The 22,074-nt window shown below is 34.5% G+C and overlaps 1 protein-coding gene across 1 annotated transcript in view; it reads right to left on the bottom strand.

Annotated features, from left to right (window-relative positions):
• Positions 1-15: 15 nt before the first annotated feature.
• LOC115138840 (kinesin-like protein KIF3B) overlaps positions 16-22,074 on the bottom strand; it is a 29,569-nt gene continuing 7,510 nt past the window's right edge. The window contains exons 6-7 of the mRNA XM_065025021.1: positions 4,886-5,070; positions 16-866 (exon numbers count right to left, since the gene is read on the bottom strand). Of these exons, the coding sequence (XP_064881093.1) occupies positions 710-866; positions 4,886-5,070 (342 nt within the window). The 3' untranslated portion in view covers positions 16-709. The remainder of the gene's footprint in view (positions 867-4,885; positions 5,071-22,074) is intronic.

The raw sequence follows: 22,074 nt of genomic DNA, 5'->3' as shown, positions 1-22,074 counted from the left end.
CATTCCCTAAACAATGTAGGCTCATACAAGTTATGTTATGTAACAGTTTGTACCATTTATTCTGATGTTTCTGTACACCAAAAGCTAAACATTACTTTAGTCATATACTTTAGTCAAAGTTCAGCGGTGCAATATTTTCCACAAATGCAAATTACTTTTGGTTACAGACCAATTGTGTTTGGTGAAATAATACACTATGAAATTGTTGATAATGCAGACAGGTCAGATATACAGGTTAGGACAAGAGGATTCTAAAATCCCATGAATGTCTCTATAAATGCAAAATGATTATAAACAATGGGACTAGCAATCTATTGTACCTCATTGCTAGCAATGCGAGTGAAAATGACTGGAAGTGAATGTTAGCAGTACAGAAAGTTTGTCATCAAACTTGGAAAATAACCACAATCGTAGTACATTTCAGCTAACTACTCATCAAACACATAGCATAACTGTTTTACTGTCATTCTATTAATTCAAACGTTTAAATTATCTACGTTTCAAATGATCTACAGTCACTTCACTACTTGATTTCCTGGCCACTGGTCACATTTTTTATGCTAATCCTGTAGTCGCTGGTCCAATGAAATTGTTTATTTTCTAACACTGCTGCATGGAATTATTACATTGTCCTAACCTGTATATTTCCACCTAGCAAATAAGCATATATGATATACATTGGAATGTTGGAATGTTCTAGAATCTGGACTCAGGGACCCCCTGGAATGGAACCTTCCAATGGAGTGTATATGGCTGAGGAGGGTCTCTGGGGGTGAGGAGAGCACTGGGTCTGGGGCCCTGATGTTATAGAGCTGGATGATGAAGAGGATGAGACGCATGAAGAGGATGAGCGTGGTGCCTGGTACCTGGGAATAAAGGAGAGGGAATACATGTTACGTATTCAGCTGGCAACTTGAGTGTCTTATATGGATCCTTTCATATGGAATTGTTTTAGCTGCAACAAAGATTGTCACAAAAATGCTGTCCCAAGAGTAGGCCTAGCATAGCAAATATAGTTGTACATCTATTCTGTTTTGTTGAAACGTGTCAGAAATAAAATTACGATATGCATGGTTCTAAACACTGCCAATTATTAGTAAAGTAGGTAGGACAAATCACCTAACAGTTAATCAGCAAATACTGAAGGAACTCTGAGTGTCCTCCTCTACAGTTTTAAATCATCAGGTTACTACAGGTAACTCACCTGGTTATTATAGGTACTGTAACTCACCAGGTTACTACAGGTACTGTAACTCACCAGGTTACTACAGGTAATGTAACTCACCAGGTTCCTACAGGTACTGTAACTCACCTGGTTATTACAGGTACTGTAACTCACCAGGTTATTACATGTAATGTAACTCACCAGTTTACTACAGGTACTGTAACTCACCAGGTTATTATAGGTACTGTAACTCACCTGGTTACTACAGGTACTGTAACTCACCAGGTTATTACAGGTAATGTAACTCACCTGGTTATTATAGGTACTGTAACTCACCTGGTTACTACAGGTACTGTAACTCACCAGGTTATTACAGGTACTGTAACTCACCAGGTTATTACAGGTACTCTAACTCACCAGGTTACTACAGGTACTGTAACTCACCAGGTTATTACAGGTACTGTAACTCACCAGGTTATTATAGGTACTGTAACTCACCAGGTTACTACAGGTACTGTAACTCCAGGTTACTACAGGTACTGTAACTCCAGGTTACTACAGGTACTGTAACTCACCAGGTTATTACAGGTACTGTAACTCACCAGGTTATTATAGGTACTGTAACTCCAGGTTACTACAGGTACTGTAACTCACCAGGTTACTACAGGTAACTCACCAGGTTATTACAGGTACTGTAACTCACCAGGTTACTACAGGTACTGTAACTCACCAGGTTATTACAGGTACTGTAACACACCTGGTTATTATAGGTACTGTAACTCACCTGGTGACTACAGGTACTGTAACTCGCCAGGTTATTACAGGTACTGTAACTCACCAGGTTACTACAGATACTGTAACTCACCAGGTTACTACAGGTAACTCACCAGGTTACTACAGGTACTGTAACTCACCAGGTTATTACAGGTACTGTAACTCACCAGGTTACTACAGGTACTGTAACTCACCAGGTTATTACAGGTAACTCACCAGGTTACTACAGGTACTGTAACTCACCAGGTTATTACAGGTACTGTAACTCACCAGGTTACTACAGATACTGTAACTCACCAGGTTACTACAGGTAACTCACCAGGTTACTACAGGTACTGTAACTCACCAGGTTATTACAGGAACTGTAACTCACCAGGTTACTACAGGTACTGTAACTCACCAGGTTACTACAGGTAACTCACCAGGTTATTACAGGTACTGTAACTCACCAGGTTACTACAGGTACTGTAACTCACCAGGTTATTACAGGTACTGTAACACACCTGGTTATTATAGGTACTGTAACTCACCTGGTGACTACAGGTACTGTAACTCGCCAGGTTATTACAGGTACTGTAACTCACCAGGTTACTACAGATACTGTAACTCACCAGGTTACTACAGGTAACTCACCAGGTTACTACAGGTACTGTAACTCACCAGGTTATTACAGGTAATGTAACTCACCTGGTTATTATAGGTACTGTAACTCACCTGGTTACTACAGGTACTGTAACTCACCAGGTTATTACAGGTACTGTAACTCACCAGGTTATTACAGGTACTGTAACTCACCAGGTTACTACAGGTACTGTAACTCACCAGGTTATTACAGGTACTGTAACTCACCAGGTTATTATAGGTACTGTAACTCACCAGGTTACTACAGGTACTGTAACTCACCAGGTTACTACAGGTACTGTAACTCACCAGGTTATTATAGGTACTGTAACTCACCAGGTTACTACAGGTAACTCACCAGGTTACTACAGGTACTGTAACTCACCAGGTTATTACAGGTAATGTAACTCACCTGGTTATTATAGGTACTGTAACTCACCTGGTTACTACAGGTACTGTAACTCACCAGGTTATTACAGGTACTGTAACTCACCAGGTTATTACAGGTACTGTAACTCACCAGGTTACTACAGGTACTGTAACTCACCAGGTTATTACAGGTACTGTAACTCACCAGGTTATTATAGGTACTGTAACTCACCAGGTTACTACAGGTACTGTAACTCACCAGGTTACTACAGGTACTGTAACTCACCAGGTTATTACAGGTACTGTAACTCACCAGGTTATTATAGGTACTGTAACTCACCAGGTTACTACAGGTACTGTAACTCGCCAGGTTATTACAGGTACTGTAACTCACCAGGTTACTACAGATACTGTAACTCACCAGGTTACTACAGGTAACTCACCAGGTTACTACAGGTACTGTAACTCACCAGGTTATTACAGGTACTGTAACTCACCAGGTTACTACAGGTACTGTAACTCACCTGGTGACTACAGGGTAACTCGCCAGGTTATTACAGGTACTGTAACTCACCAGGTTATTACAGATACTGTAACTCACCTGGTTATTACAGGTAACTCACCAGGTTACTAACACACCTGGTTATTATAGGTACTGTAACTCACCTGGTTACTACAGGTACTGTAACTCACCAGGTTATTACAGGTAATGTAACTCACCTGGTTATTATAGGTACTGTAACTCACCTGGTTACTACAGGTACTGTAACTCACCAGGTTATTACAGGTACTGTAACTCACCAGGTTACTACAGGTACTGTAACTCACCAGGTTACTACAGGTACTGTAACTCACCAGGTTATTACAGGTACTGTAACTCACCAGGTTATTACAGGTACTGTAACTCACCTGGTTACTACAGGTACTGTAACTCACCAGGTTATTACAGGTAATGTAACTCACCTGGTTATTATAGGTACTGTAACTCACCTGGTTACTACAGGTACTGTAACTCACCAGGTTATTACAGGTAACTCACCAGGTTATTACAGGTACTGTAACTCACCAGGTTACTACAGGTACTGTAACTCACCAGGTTACTACAGGTACTGTAACTCACCAGGTTATTATAGGTACTGTAACTCACCAGGTTATTACAGGTACTGTAACTCCAGGTTACTACAGGTACTGTAACTCACCAGGTTATTACAGGTACTGTAACTCACCAGGTTATTATAGGTACTGTAACTCCAGGTTACTACAGGTACTGTAACTCACCAGGTTACTACAGGTAACTCACCAGGTTATTACAGGTACTGTAACTCACCAGGTTACTACAGGTACTGTAACTCACCAGGTTATTACAGGTACTGTAACACACCTGGTTATTATAGGTACTGTAACTCACCTGGTGACTACAGGTACTGTAACTCACCAGGTTACTACAGGTAACTCACCAGGTTACTACAGGTACTGTAACTCACCAGGTTATTACAGGTACAGGTAACTCACCAGGTTACTACAGGTACTGTAACACACCTGGTTATTATAGGTACTGTAACTCACCTGGTGACTACAGGTACTGTAACTCGCCAGGTTATTACAGGTACTGTAACTCACCAGGTTATTACAGATACTGTAACTCACCAGGTTACTACAGGTACTGTAACTCACCAGGTTACTACAGGTAACTCACCAGGTTACTATAGGTACTGTAACTCACCAGGTTACTACAGGTACTGTAACTCACCAGGTTATTACAGGTACTGTATCTCACCAGGTTACTACAGGTAACTCACCAGGTTACTACAGGTACTGTAACTCACCAGGTTACTACAGGTAACTCACCAGGTTACTACAGGTACTGTAACTCACCAGGTTACTACAGGTACTGTAACTCACCAGGTTACTACAGGTACTGTAACTCACCAGGTTATTACAGGTACTGTAACTCACCAGGATCGTGACTTCCGGACCCTTCCTGATGCAGTTGTCCTGTCCCTGAGTGGGACGTTGGCTAGCAGGTCTCTCCTGGGACTACCGTGACCTCCAAAGTTCTGTTCCAGGTGTGCTCCGTTAAGGTTGAGGTTGTACATGCTGGGTGGGCTCATATCTAGCTCCAGGAGCATCACATTCTCAGCCTACAGAAATAATGAATGAGCGCGAAAGAGAGAGGGAGTTTAATATAATGAACAATGACGATGGAAACCATCTGCAATTGATGATAAATAAATGTGTGGAAAATGATTTCTTAACACTAATCAGTTCAGTATGTCAATGGCCCTCAATTAGTTTGGAATGACACAATTTCATGCGTACCACATCTAAACCTGCATCACTATACTGAGAGCTTTACCTTTTCTAAAAAAATACATATTTGTGTGTTTTTGGAGTCTGTTCATGTTTTTTTAGGGCCCCCATACCATTTGCCGTTTGGGGTAAGATTCTCAAAAACAAGTGAAATCAAAAAAAGGTGTCTGGACCCTTCTATAACATTCCATTTACATAAGACCTTTAGATTCTCAAAAACAAGTGAAATCAAAAAAAGGTGTCTGGACCCTTCTATAACATTCCATTTACATAAAACGTTTAGATTCTCAAAAACAAGTGAAATCAAAAAAAGGTGTCTGGACCATTCTATAACATTCCATTTACATAAGACGTTTAGATTCTCAAAAACAAGTGAAATCAAAAAAAGGTGTCTGGACCCTTCTATAACATTCCATTTACATAAGACATTTAGATTCTCAAAAACAAGTGAAATCAAAAAAAGGTGTCTGGACCCTCCTTCTATAACATTCCATTTACATAAGACGTTTAGATTCTCAAAAACAAGTGAAATCAAAAAAAGGTGTCTGGACCCTTCTATAACATTCCATTTACATAAGACGTTTAGATTCTCAAAAACAAGTGAAATCAAAAAAGGTGTCTGGACCCTTCTATAACATTCCATTTACATAAGACGTTTAGATTCTCAAAAACAAGTGAAATCAAAAAAGGTGTCTGGACCCTCCTTCTATAACATTCCATTTACATAAGACGTTTAGATTCTCAAAAACAAGTGAAATCAAAAAAGGTGTCTGGACCCTTCTATAACATTCCATTTACATAAGACGTTTAGATTCTCAAAAACAAGTGAAATCAAAAAAAGGTGTCTGGACCCTTCTATAACATTCCATTTACATAAGACGTTTAGATTCTCAAAAACAAGTGAAATCAAAAAAAGGTGTCTGGACCCTCCTTCTATAACATTCCATTTACATAAGACGTTTAGATTCTCAAAAACAAATTAAATCAAAAAAAGGTGTCTGGACCCTTCTATAACATTTCATTTACATAAGACGTTTAGATTCTCAAAAACAAGTGAAATCAAAAAAAGGTGTCTGGACCCTTCTATAACATTTCATTTACATAAGACGTTTAGATTCTCAAAAACAAGTGAAATCAAAAAAAGGTGTCTGGACCCTTCTATAACATTCCATTTACATAAGACGTTTAGATTCTCAAAAACAAGTGAAATCAAAAAAAGGTGTCTGGACCCTTCTATAACATTCCATTTACATAAGACGTTTAGATTCTCAAAAACAAGTGAAATCAAAAAAAGATGTCTGGACCCTCCTTCTATAACATTCCATTTACATAAGACGTTTAGATTCTCAAAAACAAGTGAAATCAAAAAAAGGTGTCTGGACCCTTCTATAACATTCCATTTACATAAGACGTTTAGATTCTCAAAAACAAGTGAAATCAAAAAAAGATGTCTGGACCCTCCTTCTATAACATTCCATTTACATAAGACGTTTAGATTCTCAAAAACAAGTGAAATCAAAAAAGGTGTCTGGACCCTCCTTCTATAACATTCCATTTACATAAGACGTTTAGATTCTCAAAAACAAGTGAAATCAAAAAAGGTGTCTGGACCCTCCTTCTATAACATTCCATTTACATAAGACGTTTAGATTCTCAAAAACAAGTGAAATCAAAAAAGGTGTCTGGACCCTTCTATATAACATTCCATTTACATAAGACCTTTAGATTCTCAAAAACAAGTGAAATCAAAAAAGGTGTCTGGACCCTCCTTCTATAACATTCCATTTACATAAGACGTTTAGATTCTCAAAAACAAGTGAAATCAAAAAAGGTGTCTGGACCCTTCTATAACATTCCATTTACATAAGACGTTTAGATTCTCAAAAACAAGTGAAATCAAAAAAGATGTCTGGACCCTCCTTCTATAACATTCCATTTACATAAGACGTTTAGATTCTCAAAAACAAGTGAAATCAAAAAAGGTGTCTGGACCCTCCTTCTATAACATTCCATTTACATAAGACGTTTAGATTCTCAAAAACAAGTGAAATCAAAAAAAGGTGTCTGGACCCTCCTTCTATAACATTCCATTTACATAAGACGTTTAGATTCTCAAAAACAAGTGAAATCAAAAAAGGTGTCTGGACCCTTCTATATAACATTCCATTTACATAAGACCTTTAGATTCTCAAAAACAAGTGAAATCAAAAAAAAGGTGTCTGGACCCTCCTTCTATAACATTCCATTTACATAAGACGTTTAGATTCTCAAAAACAAGTGAAATCAAAAAAAGGTGTCTGGACCCTTCTATATAACATTCCATTTACATAAGACCTTTAGATTCTCAAAAACAAGTGAAATCAAAAAAGGTGTCTGGACCCTCCTTCTATAACATTCCATTTACATAAGACCTTTAGATTCTCAAAAACAAGTGAAATCAAAAAAAGGTGTCTGGTCCCTTCTATAACATTCCATTTACATAAGACCGTTTAGATTCTCAAAAACAAGTGAAATCAAAAAAGGTGTCTGGACCCTTCTATATAACATTCCATTTACATAAGACGTTTAGATTCTCAAAAACAAGTGAAATCCAAAAAGGTGTCTGGACCCTTCTATATAACATTCCATTTACATAAGACGTTTAGATTCTCAAAAACAAATTAAATCAAAAAAAAGGTGTCTGGACCCTTCTATAACATTTCATTTACATAAGACGTTTAGATTCTCAAAAACAAGTGAAATCAAAAAAGGTGTCTGGACCCTTCTATAACATTTCATTTACATAAGACGTTTAGATTCTCAAAAACAAGTGAAATCAAAAAAAGGTGTCTGGACCCTTCTATAACATTCCATTTACATAAGACGTTTAGATTCTCAAAAACAAGTGAAATCAAAAAAGGTGTCTGGACCCTTCTATAACATTCCATTTACATAAGACGTTTAGATTCTCAAAAACAAGTGAAATCAAAAAAGATGTCTGGACCCTCCTTCTATAACATTCCATTTACATAAGACGTTTAGATTCTCAAAAACAAGTGAAATCAAAAAAGGTGTCTGGACCCTTCTATAACATTCCATTTACATAAGACGTTTAGATTCTCAAAAACAAGTGAAATCAAAAAAGGTGTCTGGACCCTTCTATAACATTCCATTTACATAAGACGTTTAGATTCTCAAAAACAAGTGAAATCAAAAAAGATGTCTGGACCCTCCTTCTATAACATTCCATTTACATAAGACGTTTAGATTCTCAAAAACAAGTGAAATCAAAAAAGGTGTCTGGACCCTCCTTCTATAACATTCCATTTACATAAGACGTTTAGATTCTCAAAAACAAGTGAAATCAAAAAAGGTGTCTGGACCCTCCTTCTATAACATTCCATTTACATAAGACGTTTAGATTCTCAAAAACAAGTGAAATCAAAAAAGGTGTCTGGACCCTTCTATATAACATTCCATTTACATAAGACCTTTAGATTCTCAAAAACAAGTGAAATCAAAAAAGGTGTCTGGACCCTCCTTCTATAACATTCCATTTACATAAGACGTTTAGATTCTCAAAAACAAGTGAAATCAAAAAAAGGTGTCTGGACCCTTCTATAACATTCCATTTACATAAGACGTTTAGATTCTCAAAAACAAGTGAAATCAAAAAAGATGTCTGGACCCTCCTTCTATAACATTCCATTTACATAAGACGTTTAGATTCTCAAAAACAAGTGAAATCAAAAAAGGTGTCTGGACCCTCCTTCTATAACATTCCATTTACATAAGACGTTTAGATTCTCAAAAACAAGTGAAATCAAAAAAGGTGTCTGGACCCTCCTTCTATAACATTCCATTTACATAAGACGTTTAGATTCTCAAAAACAAGTGAAATCAAAAAAAGGTGTCTGGACCCTCCTTCTATAACATTCCATTTACATAAGACGTTTAGATTCTCAAAAACAAGTGAAATCAAAAAAAGGTGTCTGGACCCTCCTTCTATAACATTCCATTTACATAAGACGTTTAGATTCTCAAAAACAAGTGAAATCAAAAAAAGGTGTCTGGACCCTTCTATATAACATTCCATTTACATAAGACCTTTAGATTCTCAAAAACAAGTGAAATCAAAAAAAGGTGTCTGGACCCTCCTTCTATAACATTCCATTTACATAAGACGTTTAGATTCTCAAAAACAAGTGAAATCAAAAAAAGGTGTCTGGACCCTTCTATAACATTCCATTTACATAAGACGTTTAGATTCTCAAAAACAAGTGAAATCAAAAAAAGATGTCTGGACCCTCCTTCTATAACATTCCATTTACATAAGACGTTTAGATTCTCAAAAACAAGTGAAATCAAAAAAAGGTGTCTGGACCCTCCTTCTATAACATTCCATTTACATAAGACGTTTAGATTCTCAAAAACAAGTGAAATCAAAAAAAGGTGTCTGGACCCTCCTTCTATAACATTCCATTTACATAAGACGTTTAGATTCTCAAAAACAAGTGAAATCAAAAAAAGGTGTCTGGACCCTTCTATATAACATTCCATTTACATAAGACCTTTAGATTCTCAAAAACAAGTGAAATCAAAAAAAGGTGTCTGGACCCTCCTTCTATAACATTCCATTTACATAAGACGTTTAGATTCTCAAAAACAAGTGAAATCAAAAAAAGGTGTCTGGACCCTTCTATATAACATTCCATTTACATAAGACCTTTAGATTCTCAAAAACAAGTGAAATCAAAAAAAAGGTGTCTGGACCCTCCTTCTATAACATTCCATTTACATAAGACGTTTAGATTCTCAAAAACAAGTGAAATCAAAAAAAGGTGTCTGGACCCTTCTATAACATTCCATTTACATAAGACATTTAGATTCTCAAAAACAAGTGAAATCAAAAAAAGGTGTCTGGACCCTCCTTCTATAACATTCCATTTACATAAGACGTTTAGATTCTCAAAAACAAGTGAAATCAAAAAAAGGTGTCTGGACCCTTCTATAACATTCCATTTACATAAGACGTTTAGATTCTCAAAAACAAGTGAAATCAAAAAAAGGTGTCTGGACCCTTCTATAACATTCCATTTACATAAGACGTTTAGATTCTCAAAAACAAGTGAAATCAAAAAAAGGTGTCTGGACCCTCCTTCTATAACATTCCATTTACATAAGACGTTTAGATTCTCAAAAACAAGTGAAATCAAAAAAAGGTGTCTGGACCCTTCTATAACATTCCATTTACATAAGACGTTTAGATTCTCAAAAACAAGTGAAATCAAAAAAAGGTGTCTGGACCCTTCTATAACATTCCATTTACATAAGACGTTTAGATTCTCAAAAACAAGTGAAATCAAAAAAAGGTGTCTGGACCCTCCTTCTATAACATTCCATTTACATAAGACGTTTAGATTCTCAAAAACAAATTAAATCAAAAAAAGGTGTCTGGACCCTTCTATAACATTTCATTTACATAAGACGTTTAGATTCTCAAAAACAAGTGAAATCAAAAAAGGTGTCTGGACCCTTCTATAACATTCCATTTACATAAGACGTTTAGATTCTCAAAAACAAGTGAAATCAAAAAAAGGTGTCTGGACCCTTCTATAACATTCCATTTACATAAGACGTTTAGATTCTCAAAAACAAGTGAAATCAAAAAAAGGTGTCTGGACCCTTCTATAACATTCCATTTACATAAGACGTTTAGATTCTCAAAAACAAGTGAAATCAAAAAAGATGTCTGGACCCTCCTTCTATAACATTCCATTTACATAAGACGTTTAGATTCTCAAAAACAAGTGAAATCAAAAAAGGTGTCTGGACCCTTCTATAACATTCCATTTACATAAGACGTTTAGATTCTCAAAAACAAGTGAAATCAAAAAAGATGTCTGGACCCTCCTTCTATAACATTCCATTTACATAAGACGTTTAGATTCTCAAAAACAAGTGAAATCAAAAAAAGGTGTCTGGACCCTCCTTCTATAACATTCCATTTACATAAGACGTTTAGATTCTCAAAAACAAGTGAAATCAAAAAAAGGTGTCTGGACCCTCCTTCTATAACATTCCATTTACATAAGACGTTTAGATTCTCAAAAACAAGTGAAATCAAAAAAGGTGTCTGGACCCTTCTATATAACATTCCATTTACATAAGACCTTTAGATTCTCAAAAACAAGTGAAATCAAAAAAGGTGTCTGGACCCTCCTTCTATAACATTCCATTTACATAAGACGTTTAGATTCTCAAAAACAAGTGAAATCAAAAAAGGTGTCTGAACCCTTCTATAACATTCCATTTACATAAGACGTTTAGATTCTCAAAAACAAGTGAAATCAAAAAAGATGTCTGGACCCTCCTTCTATAACATTCCATTTACATAAGACGTTTAGATTCTCAAAAACAAGTGAAATCAAAAAAAGGTGTCTGGACCCTCCTTCTATAACATTCCATTTACATAAGACGTTTAGATTCTCAAAAACAAGTGAAATCAAAAAAAGGTGTCTGGACCCTCCTTCTATAACATTCCATTTACATAAGACGTTTAGATTCTCAAAAACAAGTGAAATCAAAAAAAGGTGTCTGGACCCTTCTATATAACATTCCATTTACATAAGACCTTTAGATTCTCAAAAACAAGTGAAATCAAAAAAAGGTGTCTGGACCCTCCTTCTATAACATTCCATTTACATAAGACGTTTAGATTCTCAAAAACAAGTGAAATCAAAAAAAGGTGTCTGGACCCTTCTATATAACATTCCATTTACATAAGACCTTTAGATTCTCAAAAACAAGTGAAATCAAAAAAAGGTGTCTGGACCCTCCTTCTATAACATTCCATTTACATAAGACCTTTAGATTCTCAAAAACAAGTGAAATCAAAAAAAGGTGTCTGGTCCCTTCTATAACATTCCATTTACATAAGACGTTTAGATTCTCAAAAACAAGTGAAATCAAAAAAAGGTGTCTGGACCCTTCTATATAACATTCCATTTACATAAGACGTTTAGATTCTCAAAAACAAGTGAAATCCAAAAAAGGTGTCTGGACCCTTCTATATAACATTCCATTTACATAAGACGTTTAGATTCTCAAAAACAAATTAAATCAAAAAAAGGTGTCTGGACCCTTCTATAACATTTCATTTACATAAGACGTTTAGATTCTCAAAAACAAGTGAAATCAAAAAAAGGTGTCTGGACCCTTCTATAACATTTCATTTACATAAGACGTTTAGATTCTCAAAAACAAGTGAAATCAAAAAAAGGTGTCTGGACCCTTCTATAACATTCCATTTACATAAGACGTTTAGATTCTCAAAAACAAGTGAAATCAAAAAAGGTGTCTGGACCCTTCTATAACATTCCATTTACATAAGACGTTTAGATTCTCAAAAACAAGTGAAATCAAAAAAGATGTCTGGACCCTCCTTCTATAACATTCCATTTACATAAGACGTTTAGATTCTCAAAAACAAGTGAAATCAAAAAAAGGTGTCTGGACCCTTCTATAACATTCCATTTACATAAGACGTTTAGATTCTCAAAAACAAGTGAAATCAAAAAAAGGTGTCTGGACCCTTCTATAACATTCCATTTACATAAGACGTTTAGATTCTCAAAAACAAGTGAAATCAAAAAAAGATGTCTGGACCCTCCTTCTATAACATTCCATTTACATAAGACGTTTAGATTCTCAAAAACAAGTGAAATCAAAAAGGTGTCTGGACCCTCCTTCTATAACATTCCATTTACATAAGACGTTTAGATTCTCAAAAACAAGTGAAATCAAAAAAAGGTGTCTGGACCCTCCTTCTATAACATTCCATTTACATAAGACGTTTAGATTCTCAAAAACAAGTGAAATCAAAAAAAGGTGTCTGGACCCTTCTATATAACATTCCATTTACATAAGACCTTTAGATTCTCAAAAACAAGTGAAATCAAAAAAAGGTGTCTGGACCCTCCTTCTATAACATTCCATTTACATAAGACGTTTAGATTCTCAAAAACAAGTGAAATCAAAAAAAGGTGTCTGGACCCTTCTATAACATTCCATTTACATAAGACGTTTAGATTCTCAAAAACAAGTGAAATCAAAAAAAGATGTCTGGACCCTCCTTCTATAACATTCCATTTACATAAGACGTTTAGATTCTCAAAAACAAGTGAAATCAAAAAAAGGTGTCTGGACCCTCCTTCTATAACATTCCATTTACATAAGACGTTTAGATTCTCAAAAACAAGTGAAATCAAAAAAAGGTGTCTGGACCCTCCTTCTATAACATTCCATTTACATAAGACGTTTAGATTCTCAAAAACAAGTGAAATCAAAAAAGGTGTCTGGACCCTTCTATATAACATTCCATTTACATAAGACCTTTAGATTCTCAAAAACAAGTGAAATCAAAAAAAGGTGTCTGGACCCTCCTTCTATAACATTCCATTTACATAAGACGTTTAGATTCTCAAAAACAAGTGAAATCAAAAAAAGGTGTCTGGACCCTTCTATATAACATTCCATTTACATAAGACCTTTAGATTCTCAAAAACAAGTGAAATCAAAAAAAGGTGTCTGGACCCTCCTTCTATAACATTCCATTTACATAAGACCTTTAGATTCTCAAAAACAAGTGAAATCAAAAAAAGGTGTCTGGTCCCTTCTATAACATTCCATTTACATAAGACGTTTAGATTCTCAAAAACAAGTGAAATCAAAAAAAGGTGTCTGGACCCTTCTATATAACATTCCATTTACATAAGACGTTTAGATTCTCAAAAACAAGTGAAATCCAAAAAAGGTGTCTGGACCCTTCTATATAACATTCCATTTACATAAGACGTTTAGATTCTCAAAAACAAATTAAATCAAAAAAAGGTGTCTGGACCCTTCTATAACATTTCATTTACATAAGACGTTTAGATTCTCAAAAACAAGTGAAATCAAAAAAAGGTGTCTGGACCCTTCTATAACATTTCATTTACATAAGACGTTTAGATTCTCAAAAACAAGTGAAATCAAAAAAAGGTGTCTGGACCCTTCTATAACATTCCATTTACATAAGACGTTTAGATTCTCAAAAACAAGTGAAATCAAAAAAAGGTGTCTGGACCCTTCTATAACATTCCATTTACATAAGACGTTTAGATTCTCAAAAACAAGTGAAATCAAAAAAAGATGTCTGGACCCTCCTTCTATAACATTCCATTTACATAAGACGTTTAGATTCTCAAAAACAAGTGAAATCAAAAAAAGGTGTCTGGACCCTTCTATAACATTCCATTTACATAAGACGTTTAGATTCTCAAAAACAAGTGAAATCAAAAAAAGGTGTCTGGACCCTTCTATAACATTCCATTTACATAAGACGTTTAGATTCTCAAAAACAAGTGAAATCAAAAAAAGATGTCTGGACCCTCCTTCTATAACATTCCATTTACATAAGACGTTTAGATTCTCAAAAACAAGTGAAATCAAAAAAGGTGTCTGGACCCTCCTTCTATAACATTCCATTTACATAAGACGTTTAGATTCTCAAAAACAAGTGAAATCAAAAAAGGTGTCTGGACCCTCCTTCTATAACATTCCATTTACATAAGACGTTTAGATTCTCAAAAACAAGTGAAATCAAAAAAAAGGTGTCTGGACCCTTCTATATAACATTCCATTTACATAAGACCTTTAGATTCTCAAAAACAAGTGAAATCAAAAAAGGTGTCTGGACCCTCCTTCTATAACATTCCATTTACATAAGACGTTTAGATTCTCAAAAACAAGTGAAATCAAAAAAGGTGTCTGGACCCTTCTATAACATTCCATTTACATAAGGCGTTTAGATTCTCAAAAACAAGTGAAATCAAAAAAGATGTCTGGACCCTCCTTCTATAACATTCCATTTACATAAGACGTTTAGATTCTCAAAAACAAGTGAAATCAAAAAGGTGTCTGGACCCTCCTTCTATAACATTCCATTTACATAAGACGTTTAGATTCTCAAAAACAAGTGAAATCAAAAAAAGGTGTCTGGACCCTCCTTCTATAACATTCCATTTACATAAGACGTTTAGATTCTCAAAAACAAGTGAAATCAAAAAAAGGTGTCTGGACCCTCCTTCTATAACATTCCATTTACATAAGACGTTTAGATTCTCAAAAACAAGTGAAATCAAAAAAGGTGTCTGGACCCTCCTTCTATAACATTCCATTTACATAAGACGTTTAGATTCTCAAAAACAAGTGAAATCAAAAAAAGGTGTCTGGACCCTTCTATATAACATTCCATTTACATAAGACCTTTAGATTCTCAAAAACAAGTGAAATCAAAAAAGGTGTCTGGACCCTCCTTCTATAACATTCCATTTACATAAGACGTTTAGATTCTCAAAAACAAGTGAAATCAAAAAAGGTGTCTGGACCCTTCTATAACATTCCATTTACATAAGACGTTTAGATTCTCAAAAACAAGTGAAATCAAAAAAGATGTCTGGACCCTCCTTCTATAACATTCCATTTACATAAGACGTTTAGATTCTCAAAAACAAGTGAAATCAAAAAAAAGGTGTCTGGACCCTCCTTCTATAACATTCCATTTACATAAGACGTTTAGATTCTCAAAAACAAGTGAAATCAAAAAAGGTGTCTGGACCCTTCTATATAACATTCCATTTACATAAGACCTTTAGATTCTCAAAAACAAGTGAAATCAAAAAAGGTGTCTGGACCCTCCTTCTATAACATTCCATTTACATAAGACGTTTAGATTCTCAAAAACAAGTGAAATCAAAAAAGGTGTCTGGACCCTCCTTCTATAACATTCCATTTACATAAGACCTTTAGATTCTCAAAAACAAGTGAAATCAAAAAAGGTGTCTGGACCCTCCTTCTATAACATTCCATTTACATAAGACCTTTAGATTCTCAAAAACAAGTGAAATCAAAAAAAGGTGTCTGGTCCCTTCTATAACATTCCATTTACATAAGACGTTTAGATTCTCAAAAACAAGTGAAATCAAAAAAGGTGTCTGGACCCTTCTATAACATTCCATTTACATAAGACGTTTAGATTCTCAAAAACAAGTGAAATCAAAAAAGGTGTCTGGACCCTTCTATATAACATTCCATTTACATAAGACGTTTAGATTCTCAAAAACAATAAATCAAAAATGGACCCTTCTATAACATTTCATTTACATAAGACGTTTAGATTCTCAAAAACAAGTGAAATCAAAAAAAGGTGTCTGGACCCTTCTATAACATTTCATTTACATAAGACGTTTAGATTCTCAAAAACAAGTGAAATCAAAAAAAGGTGTCTGGACCCTTCTATAACATTCCATTTACATAAGACGTTTAGATTCTCAAAAACAAGTGAAATCAAAAAAAGGTGTCTGGACCCTTCTATAACATTCCATTTACATAAGACGTTTAGATTCTCAAAAACAAGTGAAATCAAAAAAAGATGTCTGGACCCTCCTTCTATAACATTCCATTTACATAAGACGTTTAGATTCTCAAAAACAAGTGAAATCAAAAAAAGGTGTCTGGACCCTTCTATAACATTCCATTTACATAAGACGTTTAGATTCTCAAAAACAAGTGAAATCAAAAAAGGTGTCTGGACCCTTCTATAACATTCCATTTACATAAGACGTTTAGATTCTCAAAAACAAGTGAAATCAAAAAAAGATGTCTGGACCCTCCTTCTATAACATTCCATTTACATAAGACGTTTAGATTCTCAAAAACAAGTGAAATCAAAAAAAGGTGTCTGGACCCTACTTCTATAACATTCCATTTACATAAGACGTTTAGATTCTCAAAAACAAGTGAAATCAAAAAAAGGTGTCTGGACCCTCCTTCTATAACATTCCATTTACATAAGACGTTTAGATTCTCAAAAACAAGTGAAATCAAAAAAGGTGTCTGGACCCTTCTATATAACATTCCATTTACATAAGACCTTTAGATTCTCAAAAACAAGTGAAATCAAAAAAGGTGTCTGGACCCTCCTTCTATAACATTCCATTTACATAAGACGTTTAGATTCTCAAAAACAAGTGAAATCAAAAAAGGTGTCTGGACCCTTCTATAACATTCCATTTACATAAGACGTTTAGATTCTCAAAAACAAGTGAAATCAAAAAAGATGTCTGGACCCTCCTTCTATAACATTCCATTTACATAAGACGTTTAGATTCTCAAAAACAAGTGAAATCAAAAAAGGTGTCTGGACCCTCCTTCTATAACATTCCATTTACATAAGACGTTTAGATTCTCAAAAACAAGTGAAATCAAAAAAGGTGTCTGGACCCTCCTTCTATAACATTCCATTTACATAAGACGTTTAGATTCTCAAAAACAAGTGAAATCAAAAAAGGTGTCTGACCCTTCTATATAACATTCCATTTACATAAGACCTTTAGATTCTCAAAAACAAGTGAAATCAAAAAAAGGTGTCTGGACCCTCCTTCTATAACATTCCATTTACATAAGACGTTTAGATTCTCAAAAACAAGTGAAATCAAAAAAAGGTGTCTGGACCCTTCTATATAACATTCCATTTACATAAGACCTTTAGATTCTCAAAAACAAGTGAAATCAAAAAAAGGTGTCTGGACCCTCCTTCTATAACATTCCATTTACATAAGACCTTTAGATTCTCAAAAACAAGTGAAATCAAAAAAAGGTGTCTGGACCCTTCTATATAACATTCCATTTACATAAGACGTTTAGATTCTCAAAAACAAGTGAAATCCAAAAAAGGTGTCTGGACCCTTCTATATAACATTCCATTTACATAAGACGTTTAGATTCTCAAAAACAAGTGAAATCAAAAAAAGGTGTCTGGACCCTTCTATAACATTTCATTTACATAAGACGTTTAGATTCTCAAAAACAAGTCAAATCAAAAAAAGGTGTCTGGACCCTTCTATAACATTCCATTTACATAAGACGTTTAGATTCTCAAAAACAAGTGAAATCAAAAAAAGGTGTCTGGACCCTCCTTCTATAACATTCCATTTACATAAGACGTTTAGATTCTCAAAAACAAGTGAAATCAAAAAAAGGTGTCTGGACCCTCCTTCTATAACATTCCATTTACATAAGACGTTTAGATTCTCAAAAACAAGTGAAATCAAAAAAAGGTGTCTGGACCCTTCTATAACATTTCATTTACATAAGACCTTTAGATTCTCAAAAACAAGTGAAAACAAAAAAAGGTGTCTGGACCCTTCTATAACATTCCATTTACATAAGACGTTTAGATTCTCAAAAACAAGTGAAATCAAAAAAAGGTGTCTGGACCCTTCTATAACATTCCATTTACATAAGACGTTTAGATTCTCAAAAACAAGTGAAATCAAAAAAAGATGTCTGGACCCTCCTTCTATAACATTCCATTTACATAAGACGTTTAGATTCTCAAAAACAAGTGAAATCAAAAAAAGGTGTCTGGACCCTCCTTCTATAACATTCCATTTACATAAGACGTTTAGATTCTCAAAAACAAGTGAAATCAAAAAAAGGTGTCTGGACCCTCCTTCTATAACATTCCATTTACATAAGATTTAGATTCTCAAAAACAAGTGAAATCAAAAAAGGTGTCTGGACCCTCCTTCTATAACATTCCATTTACATAAGACCTTTAGATTCTCAAAAACAAGTGAAATCAAAAAAAGGTGTCTGGACCCTCCTTCTATAACATTCCATTTACATAAGACCTTTAGATTCTCAAAAACAAGTGAAATAAAAAAAAAGGTGTCTGGACCCTTCTATAACATTCCATTTACATAAGACGTTTAGATTCTCAAAAACAAGTGAAATCAAAAAAAGGTGTCTGGACCCTCCTTCTATAACATTCCATTTACATAAGACGTTTAGATTCTCAAAAACAAGTGAAATCAAAAAAAGGTGTCTGGACCCTTCTATAACATTCCATTTACATAAGACGTTTAGATTCTCAAAAACAAGTGAAATCAAAAAAGGTGTCTGGACCCTTCTATAACATTCCATTTACATAAGACGTTTAGATTCTCAAAAACAAGTGAAATCAAAAAAGGTGTCTGGACCCTTCTATAACATTCCATTTACATAAGACGTTTAGATTCTCAAAACAAGTGAAATCAAAAAAGGTGTCTGACCCTCCTTCTATAACATTCCATTTACATAAGACGTTTAGATTCTCAAAAACAAGTGAAATCAAAAAAGGTGTCTGGACCCTTCTATAACATTCCATTTACATAAGACGTTTAGATTCTCAAAAACAAGTGAAATCAAAAAAGGTGTCTGGACCCTTCTATAACATTCCATTTACATAAGACGTTTAGATTCTCAAAAACAAGTGAAAAAAAGGTGTCTGGACCCTCCTTCTATAACATTCCATTTACATAAGACGTTTAGATTCTCAAAAACAAGTGAAATCAAAAAAGGTGTCTGGACCCTTCTATATAACATTCCATTTACATAAGACCTTTAGATTCTCAAAAACAAGTGAAATCAAAAAAGGTGTCTGGACCCTCCTTCTATAACATTCCATTTACATAAGACCTTTAGATTCTCAAAAACAAGTGAAATCAAAAAAGGTGTCTGGACCCTTCTATAACATTCCATTTACATAAGACGTTTAGATTCTCAAAAACAAGTGAAATCAAAAAAGGTGTCTGGACCCTCCTTCTATAACATTCCATTTACATAAGACCTTTAGATTCTCAAAAACAAGTGAAATCAAAAAAGGTGTCTGGACCCTTCTATAACATTCCATTTACATAAGACTTTTAGATTTCAAAAACAAGTGAAATCAAAAAAGGTGTCTGGACCCTCCTTCTATAACATTCCATTTACATAAGACGTTTAGATTCTCAAAAACAAGTGAAATCAAAAAAGGTGTCTGGACCCTTCTATAACATTCCATTTACATAAGACGTTTAGATTCTCAAAAACAAGTGAAATCAAAAAAGGTGTCTGGACCCTTCTATAACATTCCATTTACATAAGACGTTTAGATTCTCAAAAACAAGTGAAATCAAAAAAAGGTGTCTGGACCCTTCTATAACATTCCATTTACATAAGACGTTTAGATTCTCAAAAACAAGTGAAATCAAAAAAGGTGTCTGGACCCTCCTTCTATAACATTACATTTACATAAGACGTTTAGATTCTCAAAAACAAGTGAAATCAAAAAGGTGTCTGGACCCTTCTATAACATTCCATTTACATAAGACGTTTAGATTCTCAAAAACAAGTGAAATCAAAAAAAGGTGTCTGGACCCTTCTATAACATTCCATTTACATAAGACGTTTAGATTCTCAAAAACAAGTGAAATCAAAAAAAGGTGTCTGGACCCTCCTTCTATAACATTCCATTTACATAAGACGTTTAGATTCTCAAAAACAAGTGAAATCAAAAAAGGTGTCTGGACCCTTCTATATAACATTCCATTTACATAAGACCTTTAGATTCTCAAAAACAAGTGAAATCAAAAAAAGGTGTCTGGACCCTCCTTCTATAACATTCCATTTACATAAGACCTTTAGATTCTCAAAAACAAGTGAAATCAAAAAAAGGTGTCTGGACCCTTCTATAACCTTCCATTTACATAAGACGTTTAGATTCTCAAAAACAAGTGAAATCAAAAAAAGGTGTCTGGACCCTCCTTCTATAACATTCCATTTACATAAGACGTTTAGATTCTCAAAAACAAGTGAAATCAAAAAAAGGTGTCTGGACCCTCCTTCTATAACATTCCATTTACATAAGACCTTTAGATTCTCAAAAACAAGTGAAATCAAAAAAAGGTGTCTGGACCCTCCTTCTATAACATTCCATTTACATAAGACGTTTAGATTCTCAAAAACAAGTGAAATCAAAAAAAGGTGTCTGGACCCTTCTATATAACATTCCATTTACATAAGACCTTTAGATTCTCAAAAACAAGTGAAATCAAAAAAAGGTGTCTGGACCCTCCTTCTATAACATTCCATTTACATAAGACGTTTAGATTCTCAAAAACAAGTGAAATCAAAAAAAGGTGTCTGGACCCTTCTATAACATTTCATTTACATAAGACGTTTAGATTCTCAAAAACAAGTGAAATCAAAAAAAGGTGTCTGGACCCTCCTTCTATAACATTCGATTTACATAAGACGTTTAGATTCTCAAAAACAAGTGAAATCAAAAAAAGGTGTCTGGACCCTTCTATATAACATTCCATTTACATAAGACGTTTAGATTCTCAAAAACAAGTGAAATCAAAAAAAGGTGTCTGGACCCTTCTATATAACATTCCATTTACATAAGACCTTTAGATTCTCAAAAACAAGTGAAATCAAAAAAAGGTGTCTGGACCCTCCTTCTATAACATTCCATTTACATAAGACGTTTAGATTCTCAAAAACAAGTGAAATCAAAAAAAGGTGTCTGGACCCTTCTATAACATTCCATTTACATAAGACGTTTAGATTCTCAAAAACAAGTGAAATCAAAAAAAGGTGTCTGGACCCTTCTATATAACATTCCATTTACATAAGACCTTTAGATTCTCAAAAACAAGTGAAATCAAAAAAGGTGTCTGGACCCTCCTTCTATAACATTCCATTTACATAAGACCTTTAGATTCTCAAAAACAAGTGAAATTCTCAAAAAGGTGTCTGGACCCTTCTATAACATTCCATTTACATAAGACGTTTAGATTCTCAAAAACAAGTGAAATCAAAAAAGGTGTCTGGACCCTTCTTCTATAACATTCCATTTACATAAGACGTTTAGATTCTCAAAACAAGTGAAATCAAAAGGTGTCTGGACCCTCCTTCTATAACATTCCATTTACATAAGACGTTTAGAT

Source organism: Oncorhynchus nerka, linkage group LG12 (genome assembly GCF_034236695.1).
Source record: "Oncorhynchus nerka isolate Pitt River linkage group LG12, Oner_Uvic_2.0, whole genome shotgun sequence".
NCBI lineage: Eukaryota > Metazoa > Chordata > Actinopteri > Salmoniformes > Salmonidae > Oncorhynchus > Oncorhynchus nerka.
Note: the sequence above shows the minus strand (reverse complement) of the source record. Positions and strands in the feature narration are given on the sequence as shown.